The 10,636-nt window shown below is 46.3% G+C and overlaps 3 protein-coding genes across 3 annotated transcripts; all 3 read right to left on the minus strand.

The window, feature by feature from the left end:
* Positions 1-591: 591 nt before the first annotated feature.
* LOC4331534 (glutathione S-transferase F10) lies at positions 592-2,919 on the minus strand. The gene is made up of 3 exons (XM_015776587.3): positions 1,574-2,919; positions 1,444-1,492; positions 592-1,344 (listed from the first exon to the last, which is right to left on the minus strand). The coding sequence occupies exons 1-3, from the start codon at positions 1,724-1,726 to the stop codon at positions 878-880; spliced, it is 669 nt and encodes a 222-aa protein (XP_015632073.1). The 5' UTR covers positions 1,727-2,919; the 3' UTR covers positions 592-877.
* A 135-nt stretch (positions 2,920-3,054) lies between these two features.
* Positions 3,055-4,277, minus strand: LOC4331535 (glutathione S-transferase F11). The gene is made up of 2 exons (XM_015776586.3): positions 4,015-4,277; positions 3,055-3,713 (listed from the first exon to the last, which is right to left on the minus strand). Exons 1-2 carry the CDS (start codon positions 4,214-4,216, stop codon positions 3,241-3,243), a joined length of 675 nt encoding a protein of 224 aa, XP_015632072.1. The 5' UTR covers positions 4,217-4,277; the 3' UTR covers positions 3,055-3,240.
* Positions 4,278-5,266: 989 nt separating this feature from the next.
* On the minus strand, positions 5,267-8,098 carry LOC4331536 (F-box/LRR-repeat protein 10). The gene is made up of 4 exons (XM_015776585.3): positions 7,872-8,098; positions 7,551-7,756; positions 7,261-7,354; positions 5,267-6,957 (listed from the first exon to the last, which is right to left on the minus strand). The coding sequence occupies exons 1-4, from the start codon at positions 8,064-8,066 to the stop codon at positions 5,536-5,538; spliced, it is 1,917 nt and encodes a 638-aa protein (XP_015632071.1). The 5' UTR covers positions 8,067-8,098; the 3' UTR covers positions 5,267-5,535.
* Positions 8,099-10,636: the final 2,538 nt, after the last annotated feature.

The raw sequence follows: 10,636 nt of genomic DNA on the forward strand, positions 1-10,636 counted from the left end.
TACTAGATTCCTATAAAAACATGCATCTGTGTAATATTTATGAACAATTTAAATTCTAATAGATATAGAGTCATATGCTCACAACTCAACTCATAGCAGTACTTCACTATCTAAATTCAAATCTACTCGTTCACCAATGAATTCCTTACAAATTTGTGTTGTGGCATTCTTACATCCAAGATCCTTAGGATCCTTAGGCATGGAATGATGGTTCGCTTCTAGAGCTCCTAAACGATGTGATTTTTTTTTTTTGTGTGTGTGTGTGTGTGTGTAAATCTATTTATCTATAATGGTAATTCATTTCATCGTTTGTTTGTAGCCTCAAATAATTATCATCAATCATTCACCTATTCAGCATTCCATTTCATTAAGGTTGTTTTCAGTTCCGCTTAAGGGTTTAACTGCTTTCCCATATTCAGTGAACACGCTTCCTATTTTTAGTGAACACGCTTCACTACTAAACGATGTGTGTTTTAAAAATCTGTCTACGCATAAGTTTCTTTTTAAAAAATACATTATTTTAGTTTATAATAGTATTCAATTAGTCTAATGACTCTTCTCGTTTTATGTGCCACTCAAAAGCTCAATCCAAGCACAAAAGAATACTATTATTCAGGCGAAGAAAACAACAGATTTAGAACTGCCAGGTCGATTAACAATTTTATTTAATCACTAAACAAGGGAGAAAACAAATGACCTGTAAAGCAACGAGGTACATGGTATGAAACTACGTCACAACAAGAAGAGGCTTCATATTATTTGGTCACACGACAATATAAGCAGGGAACAGGCAAACTAGCGACGATGACAACACAGGACAGCAGAAGCCAGATCGATCGACAACGGACACGATGAACTTGGGCAATATATCAGGCCATTACTCGAATGCACCCGGATGCTCCCTCTGCATCTTGACCACCTGCTTCCATGTCTCGCGCTTTGAGATTTGGTCGTACCACCTTGCCACATTCTTCCTGCCAGTGAAGAGCTTCCTTCCTCTCTCAGAACTCACAATGTAATGTGAGTTTGGAAGGTGAGAAAGGTCAGCCAGGGTGAACTCATCACCAGCCAGGTACTCATTCTTTGAGAGTATCTCATCATAAACATTGAGGACTTGCTGAAGTTTCTTCTCATTTTCTGCAATAACAGCATGGTCCTGGGGAATGTTCAGATGGGGAGCAAATGCGAGATGGAAGACGAGGGCCGAGCTGGGAGGGCTGAAATTTTGAGCTTCTGCTTGAAGCCACTGTTCTATTGATGCCCGTTCTAGAGATCCCGTTCCATAAAGGGTCTTATTTCCCTCTGGAAACTGAGTACAAACGTACCGGCATATAGCCCTTGAATCTGCACATAGGGTTCACGTTGTCCTCAAATCCTCAAAAAAAGAAAGTAAAACTAATAACGTAAAGTAGCCATTGTAATGTGGATCCATGGTGGCCTTACCGACGATGGTTTTGTCACCATGTTTAAATGTCACTTGCCCATTAGGATCCTGAAAAGGTCAAAAAGAGCACAGCTTAACTTAGTATTCGAGAGAATGAATCTAAATAAAAATAAATAAATAGTATCGTACCCGCAGCTTAATGAACTCAGGAAGCTTGTGCTCTCTCTTGAATGTATCAATGCAGACAAGTTCAAATTCCAGATCCTTCTCAAAGAGGCATGTCAGGACCCTGGCAACATCAGTAGATGCTGGCTGGCCAAACACTTGCAAGCCTGCAGCCATCGTTTCTATTGATTTGATTGATCACCTGATCAAGTTGTTTAAAACGACAACGAGGGATGATGACAGCAGGATTCTTAATCAGGTATTTATAGAAACAAAAGGAGAAGTTCTATGCTTGCCTTGCTACCAGGCACCACAAAAATGGAAAAGGAAAAGTGTAAAGAAAAAGAGGAAGATCTGGATTCTTGCTTGCAACAATCATATTGTCTAGAACAAAAACAAATCCTACAAAACAGCCTTCTTTATTAGTATCTATGAAGTCCTTCAGCACTAGAGTGAAAAATATAGCATAGAAGGAGCTTGCTACACAGTACTACAAGATTCTTTTATATTGTTTATGAGAATTTATATAGGACAGTAAGAAGAAGATTGGAATCAAGTACTAGACATACAAAGAAGATGTTGTGACTTCCGCCAGGGTATAAGAATAAGCTTTTCAACAAAAGCAACGTCCCTAGTACAGAGTTGGATATAATCCAGCTGTTTAACCTATAGAAGATTAACCAACGATACATCTGCATGTGCTTAATCTTTAATGTTGAGCAAAAGACATACCTGTATGTTCTTCAACTTTAAACAAGGACTACTAGTTGTTAACTTAGAATAACATTAGCGGGCTGTCAGGAGTTACGCCTGCAATACTACAAGATGAACTTAAAATGACTCTGCATATTACTTGTAATAATTGCACCATGATGTAGCAAAAAAAAATGAATTGGAAATCTACAATATTATTGACATTCTGAGCAAGGGAATCATGATTCATGACAATTCGTTTTCCACCTCATCTTGGATTGCTAGCAGCACAAAATATCGGGGAATGCTTAGGGCCTTTTCACTGTACAATTCCTGAGGCAATGCCCAATAATCACAATAAACTCAGAATAGTTCTCAATGGTTGTATCTCAGCAGTGCTGTTTTGCTGACAGCCTACTAACGTTGAAATCTCTAAAGCATTTACCCTCAATCTCAACACTAGTAATTAGAGAACGTATGGATAAACAAAGGAGCCAAAACATTTCCAGTTTTCCAATCTCATACCAAAAAACCAACTCCAAGATCAGCTGTAGCCTGAAAGTTATATGAGTCGTTAAAAAAAGAAGCTATATGCAACTTAAATTTCAATAGTGAACTAGAACAATCTACTAAAAGGAACAGGACAATGCAGTTCTTTTTGCTAGCAGACATATCAAGAATATGTAAATCTAATAGTTGCATATTATGAATGTGTGGTAGGATACCATGTCTGTCAAGAATTCAGTGCCGACAGTATGGCATTTGCAACTATTTGTCTATACCATTGTTACCTTGTTAAGGGAACTGTTAGGTAAGTAAACTTGAGAACCTGAAAATAGATTCAACCTTATCCAAACTAAAAGGTACAGATGGTAGCACAATATTAGGGACCCATAGGAAGAGCTTGCACATTTTGTCAAATGATACAAACAACTGAACAAGACCGAATCTTTAACGCAACTAACACAAGACGCTCAGAGGGGAAAAAACAAGAAGCCTCATGAGGGCCGTGGTACATTCTGCAACTCAACAACCTTCTTCCATGAAGGACGAGCTGATACCTCATCCCACCACCTCGCCAGATTCTTTCTCTCCGTGAACAACCCTGCCTTGTTGGTCTTGCGCACAAGAAGATCTGTGTTGGGCATGTGCACCAGGTCCGCCAGCGAGAACTCATCACCTGCAAAATACTGGTTCTCCCCCAGCCACTGCTCGTAAACATCGAGCACCTTCACAAGTTTCGCTTCATTTTGTTCAACCACGGCCATGTCAGTGGCCCTACCCATGAACGGCGCAAATGCGAGCTGGAATGCCATTGCCAAGCTCGGTGGGTTGAAGCTCTGGCCTTCAGCTTCTATCCATTTCTCAATGGCAGCGCGGCCAACCGCCCCATCTTCTTTCCTGCCCATGAGGGTCTTGTTACCGCTGTCGGCGTACTGGTCACAGATGTAACGGCAAATAGCCCTCGACTCTGCCAAACATGATATGATACAATCAGTTAAACCATATGTAGATCTCCTCATCTTTTGCATTCAAGGACCATTTTAGAACATGGAAACTATATCATTTTTTTCACAAAGGGCACTAGTGATTGGGGAAATTTCTAGGTAATTACTAATTAGACGCGGCTACATGTTATTTGCATCTCCTTTTTCCAATATATTGATGTGATGAATCAGTACGTATTTCGAACAAAAGAGAAAGGGAGAATAAAAGGAAACTGGAGGAGCAACGAAATTAGCGGAGGAAACGGGGGGGGATTAGGGTTTTACCGAAGACGGTGGTGAGGCTGTCTTTGAATGCGGGGACCTGGCCGAAGGGCTGGAGCTTGAGGAAGGAAGGGGACTTGTGCTCGCCCTTGGACATGTCGACCGGCTCGACCTGGAACGGCACGTCCTTCTCCAGGAGGCAGGCCGCCACGCGCGCCACCGCCGGCGAGATCATCGGACCGTACACCGTCACAGGCGCCGCCATCGCCGCCGCTCCTTCTTCGGGGACCTGCCGGAAGACCAGAGATTGGATAGGAACTGGAAGCAAACCACTAGTGAATGTACTCCACTCCACTAGCTGGCCGGAGACGGAGGGACGCGAGTGAGCGGCACACTGACAGTCTGACACACTGACAGATGGGCTCGAGTGGCCTTATCCACGGTAAAAACTCACAGAAAAGCTTTTAATTAGACATTCTACCTAGGATATCAAGTTGTGCTAAGCGTTTGGATCCCGTGACTAAAGTTTTCTTGTCACGTTGGATATTGGATGTTTGGACACTAAATATATAAGTATTAAATACTCTATAGACTACTACTAATAAAACTAGATAAATTTTTTAAGTCTAATTAACCTATAATTAGCACATGTTACTTTAGCATCACATATGCTAATCATAAATTAATTAGGCTCAATAGATTCGTCTCGCAAATTAGTCTAAAATTATGGAATTAGTTTTATCATTAGTCTACATTTAATACTTTCTAATTTGTATCGAAATTTCGGATGACAGGGCCTAACACCGGTAAAAAAATTCCTGCTCAGTAGTAGTACATTTTTACTACAAACCATACTGTATAGAGACACCATTAACTGAAAAAAAAAATCTATTGTATGTTCGTCTTTCAGTACTGGATCAAAACATACTACGCACTTTTTTTTTTTTGGTTTTGCTCCGGAGAGTGGTGCGGCTCAACCTGGTTTCGGTGGCTCTACAGCCACAAACGAGGATAGTGAGAAACAAACAAGCGGATGTATAGCTTACAAGCTTGTTTATGCTAACTACGGCAAGGAAACTGAAACTAACTAGAGGTAGTGGACCTGGCGCTTTACCAAAGTGATCTTTTGATACTAACATATGATGAAGCACATGTCGCATAACAAACAATTAGAGCGTATCCACAATAAAGGTGCCCACTTAAGATATCGTATAAGAGCCAGCAATCGTAAACATCTTATATGGCATAAGGTCGATAAATAACTTAACTATGAGAAAAGCTGAAACCTGGAAAAAGATACCAGTACAACATCAGGTCAGGAAAGCAAACAATGTACATACATAAGCCCAGGGAATCTGAATGCAACATGCATATCGTGTATGCGTGTTGCGTGATACAAGTATACAGCAACGGATAGGTTTGCATATGCATACACCGCAAGAAAATACCTCAACTGGTAGAGACAATCACACAATAGCTTTATAAGAAAGAAAAATGAAATGGTGGAGGTACAACAGGAGATGAACACTAGCAGGCTAGAACAGGGAGATTATTGTGGGTCAAGAAACCTTAAAGAGTGATGCCTTATTCTTCAGTGATGGTTTCAGTGTCAGATACAGGTTCACCATTCAAAATCCACTGTTCAAGCTCATCAAGATCATCATCATCATGTCGATACCAATCGGAGGATCTATCCCAATTGAAAGTCCCCAATTCTTCACCACGGCAAGCCATATGTAAGAATGGACGGCTTCGAACAAGGGCATCCACCATAACCCTGTTCAAGCTGCCCGTTACTCCTAGCCATCGCAATCTTGGGAAATATGGTTTCTTGAACCACCGGATTGCAAGTGGTGTAATCGCACCACAATCATAAAGATCCAGCAGCTGCAAGCTACTGCCATGGGTTCCACCATCAACTAGCATAGACGCAAGAGCCATCACAGCAGCATCTCCTATTTTCGGGTTCTCTCTCATTCGGAGTTCAATAATAGGAGTTCGACTCCTTGCTAATAACATGATACCATCATCAGTAATACCTGGTATTCTAGAGAGATCCAACACCTGTAAGCTCTGTTTAACAGAACCAGCAAACAAGAGTGGTATGCAATCATTTGTTAACTTTCGGCAACCCCTCAGAGATAAGGAAGCTAGTGGACATGTTCCAAGGCCCAGATACTTCAATGCCTGATCACTGATATCACTTCCATCCAAGAATAATATCTGCAATTTGGGAAGGCAGCTTAGAGATCTAACAGCTTCATCACCCAGACTCCTGCAGTCCCTGAGATCCAATACGTTGAGATCCTTGTTGAATGACAACCTCTCAATTCCAACGTCAGTAAGGAGATTACACCACCTCAGGCTCACATGTGTCAGGCAAAGGGAAGTGGCAATTATGTCATGGAAAACAAGATCTGTGAACTGGCTTCCATGGGACACCCTAAGCTTATGAAGGCCAGAACAAGAGTGGATGATAGCCCTAAAACCTGTGTCTGTCACGCGGGAGAAACCACCAAGACAGACACTCTCAAGACTTGAGCACTTTTCAGCCATTAGCAGGATTCCAAGATCATTTACTCGGCGGAAAGAGGTGAATAAGAACTCCTGACTTCTCATGAGAGAAATATGCTTCAACTTACCATTTGGATTAATCTGCTGAAGACCAGCATTGGTGAGATCTGATGATGTTGTAGGTTCTATTATAGGTGCATCCTGCAGGTCCAGATGTGTCAATGATGGAAGCGCAGTTGATAGTGAACCAATCAAATGGTCAGTGATGAAGTCCACGGTGAGGCATAACTTTTGGAGGCTAGGAAAGAAAACAGGTTCCTTTACATGATGCATGCATCGTTGCGATTCCATAGCCACAGTAAGAAGTTCAAGCAACATTGTCATTGGAATATATCCGATTTCTAGGGAGGTCAGGGCTTCTGAAGCAGATGCCCACACATGGCTAAAATTGGGGTCATCGAACATTGAGAAATCAAGGGCCAACCTGAGAGACTGAAAATAAGAGGGACATAAGTTGCCAGTCCAGAACAGTAAAAGGTAATTGGATTTCAAAGCAAAAGATAATCATACTTCAAAGTAGTAGAAATTTCACAAAGATTTATGTTCATAGTGACTTATGATCCAATAGGGAAGAGTAATAGAAAACTAAACAATCACAATATAAACACCTTTGGTTTCACATAACTGATTCGGTAATAAAAACTAGAATTATATATATCTACGGTGTTTTCAACTAATGGAAAACATGATTGCACAAATTAGTTGTTGCAATAGTAATTGAGAGCGAAACAATACCTCCAATTGAGAACAGCCATTAAGCAATTGCTGCAGATCAGAGAAGCTTATCGGTAGTCCCCTACGCTCAGCAAGGGCATTCAGGGAAAGCACTCTACATCCAAGCGGGAAAGAAATGTACTTCTCAATACCATATTTGACAACTGAATCAAACTTTAGTTCAGAACAGAAGCGACTCTAAGCAAACAGTAACGCTGGTTCACTGCATTTTGTTTTATTGGGATCATAAACTGCAGTATTTTCTGTTAGCGATGTCACCCTGCAGAGTTAACAGAGCAGTAGAAGAGTACCTGAGTTCTTGGCAGGTGGCTCCAAGCTCGCAGAGCAGGCGGCCGCTAATGTTATCGCAGTTGAGGAGCATCAGCTCATGGAGGTCGGGGCGGGCAAGGCAGTCGATGGCGGCGTCCTCGAGCCTAGCGCAGTCGAGGCGGATGCTCCGCAGGCTCGGGTTCAGCGGCATCAGCGGGCGGAGCAGCTCGTGCGTCAGCGCCACCTCCTTCAATCACAGACAAAGACACAAGAGGAAACGAAACCCCGTCAAATCCGTAGCCGGTGGCGATGGCGATGGCGATGCGAGAGAGCAGAGGCAGGGGGGGTGGGTGGTTACTGACGGAGAGGTGGAAGGAGGGGAGGAAGGAGAGGGCGTGGGAGGCGCAGGAGCGGAGGCAGCGGCAGGCGGCGGAGGCGGCGACGAGGGAGCGGACGTCGAGGCGGGAGAGGATGGTGGCGAGGACGGCGGACGGCAGCGCGGAGTCCATCGCCGGCGGCGGCGGCGACGAGATCGGATCTGGAGGAGGCGGGCACATGGCGGATCGAGTTCGGTGGTGGTGGTGGTGGTGGTGGGAGTGAGAGAGATGGCGGTTTTTGAGGAGGACACGCATAACCGTTGCTGCTTCGCGGAAGCTTCGTTTCGGATCACGGGCCCCACTTGGTTGCGGCGCGGGGATCCCCCTCTCTCTCTCTCTCTCTCTCTCTCTCTCTCTCTCTCTCCTCTTTCTCTTTCTTCCTTGCCAGTGCCACGGCGGGTGGTTTGTTTTGCGGGCCGGGCCGCACGTTGGGCTTTGACTCGCGCACGCAAAGTTTTCTCCCGGCTTGCAGGAGTTTGTTTGTTTTAAATTCGGATTGATTTTGTTTAGTTTTGAAATGGACTCGTCACTTCTCGGACATTTTTGTGTGTAAAAGCTCGGTGACAGCTTCTACGGAAATAAAGATGATGTCGTAGAGGACAGGACACGGCCTACACTACAGGTCAGATGAAGAGTCAAGGCAGTATTGGTAGAAGGTAGAAACACAATAATAAATAATACATTCTCATGCTGTATCGTGTACGCTCTGTTCGCTATAGTTGTTTTATAGAACTACATAGAACTATATGACCATTGCTGCGTAAACCTTTCAACGAGCAGCCAATGCCTTTATCCTAGTACATTCCTACTGCTACTCCCGATCACTAGCAGCTGGGCCTGGGCCTCCTGCTCCAACCAGCAAGATCGTTGGCGCACGTTATCCCTCACGGGCTGTTGGGCCGCGCGACGATTAGCAGAGCCAGTGTAAGCTTCATTAGGAAAAAGTACACCGAAGGTCCCTCAACTTTTATCGAGTTACAAAATTTTCCCCCAATCGCAAAACTAGATATCGGCCGTCCCTTAACTAATCAAAACCGGCCACATAGGTCCTTCGGTGGTTTTGACCCCGATTTTGTCCTACGTGACGGCTGAGTCAACGTGGGACCCACGTAGGCCCCCATGTCAGCCTCTTCTTCCCTCCTCTCCAACTTGCTTCCTCTCTCCTCTCCTCTCTCACCCCCTCTCTTCTCTGTATCGAGTGAAGCCGGTAAGGCGGGAGACGACGACGCGCGAAGAGGCGAGCTCCCATGAGCTGATGTAGATGACGCGGACAGCGCGGGACGACGGCCGTCCTTCCCCGTCCCCGCAGTCGCTGCCGGCGTCGGCGTCGGCTTGCCGGTGGCGGCAGCATCGCAAGAGGAAGAGAGCGTCGGCGTCGGTGATTCGATCCAATCCGGTGATTCGATCCGCGCCAGTGATTCGATCCAATCCGGCGAGAGAGGGGGAGAGGATGCTGCTGGGGTGGGCGGCGCAGTCACTGGGAGCGCCATCTCGTCCTCCTCCAGCTCTGCCAGCGCCTTCCCACGGTCGCCGCTAATGTCAGTGTCGGCTTGGCGGTGGTGGCGGCATCATGAGAGGAAGAGAGCGTCGGCGTCGGCTTGGCGGTGGCGACAGCATCGGCGGCGGCGGCGAGGCGGGAGGAACGCGGCGACAACAGTGACGCCATGAGGGTGCTTGAGGACCGATGCCGCGACGCCCTCGGCGACTGCCGCCCGCACCTAGCTCCTCCCCCAGCTATTGAGGACCAGTGCCGCGACGCCCTCGGATGCTGGCGCCACCGTGCTCCCCCCGTCCTCTTTGCTCTGTCCCCGCGGTGCCGACGCAGACGATGGGCACGCCGGCACGGTGCTCCGTGGTGGTTGGCGCGGAGGCGAGCGTCGCGGCATTGGAGGAGGGGTGAGGGCGAGCTCACTGGCCTCCCCGACCCCCTCGCAAGACCTGCCTCCTCCCTCTCTGTCGCTCGCCGCCGGTCTCCCCGCCCCCTCGCTGGCCCCACCTCCTCACTCGACGGCGGCTGTGGCCTCTGCTACCGCTGTTTTCCCTTCTCCCGCGTCACCGCCGCCGCGTCGCCGGCCGCCGTCTCCTCCCCACGACCCCGCTCGCCGGCCGGCCTCCCAGAGAACAGAGAGAGAGAAAGAGAGAGGGAAAGAGAGAGGGTGATGACATGGCCACGTGGGTCCCATGCTGACTCAGCCGCCACGTAGGATAAAAGTGGGGTCAAAACCACCGAAGGACCTATTGTGACCGGTTTTGATTAATTAAGGGACGACCGATATCTAGTTTTGTGGTTGGGGACGATTTTGTAACTCGATGACAAGTTGAAGGACCTTCGATGTACTTTTTCCGCTTCATTACCACTCGCAAGCTGGAAAAGGTACACTGAAGGTCCCTCAACTTGTCATCGAGTTACAAAATCGGCCCCCAACCACAAAACCAGATATATAACATCCCTTGACTTATAAAACCGTTCACTTTAGGTCCCTCGGTGGTTTTGACCCCGATTTTGTCCCACATGATGGCTGAATCAGCGTGGGCCCCACATGTTAGGATGTCATGTCATCCCCTCCTATCCCTTCTCTCCTCCCGGGCAAGCTAGCCGATGGGTGGGGAGGAGGTCGTCGACAACGAGAGCGAGGACGAGGGGGTCGATGGCGGTGGTAGTGACGTTGCAGAATTAGGCAAGTAAATGAATGAATGAGAAGAGTCCTACCCCTATCTCTGTGTCTCCAATTCTTGCAGAATTATGCAAT

This window comes from Oryza sativa, chromosome 3 (genome assembly GCF_034140825.1).
Source record: "Oryza sativa Japonica Group chromosome 3, ASM3414082v1".
NCBI lineage: Eukaryota > Viridiplantae > Streptophyta > Magnoliopsida > Poales > Poaceae > Oryza > Oryza sativa.

Bases quoted from the DNA above. Each gene is read 5' to 3' on its own strand.
- LOC4331536 (XM_015776585.3), bottom strand. From the start codon at position 8,066: ATGTGCCCGCCTCCTCCAGATCCGATCTCGTCGCCGCCGCCGCCGGCG. The intron at 7,355-7,550 runs GTACTCTTCTAC...GCTTGGATGTAG, and splicing joins GCCACCTGCCAAGAACTCAG to AGTGCTTTCCCTGAATGCCC. The intron at 6,958-7,260 runs GTATTGTTTCGC...TCTTATTTTCAG, and splicing joins ATGGCTGTTCTCAATTGGAG to TCTCTCAGGTTGGCCCTTGA.
- LOC4331534 (XM_015776587.3), bottom strand. From the start codon at position 1,726: ATGGCTGCAGGCTTGCAAGTGTTTGGCCAGCCAGCATCTACTGATGTT. The intron at 1,493-1,573 runs GTACGATACTAT...TGACCTTTTCAG, and splicing joins CTGAGTTCATTAAGCTGCGG to GATCCTAATGGGCAAGTGAC. The intron at 1,345-1,443 runs GTAAGGCCACCA...CCCTATGTGCAG, and splicing joins TGGTGACAAAACCATCGTCG to ATTCAAGGGCTATATGCCGG.
- LOC4331535 (XM_015776586.3), bottom strand. From the start codon at position 4,216: ATGGCGGCGCCTGTGACGGTGTACGGTCCGATGATCTCGCCGGCGGTG. The intron at 3,714-4,014 runs GTAAAACCCTAA...CATGTTTGGCAG, and splicing joins CAGCCTCACCACCGTCTTCG to AGTCGAGGGCTATTTGCCGT.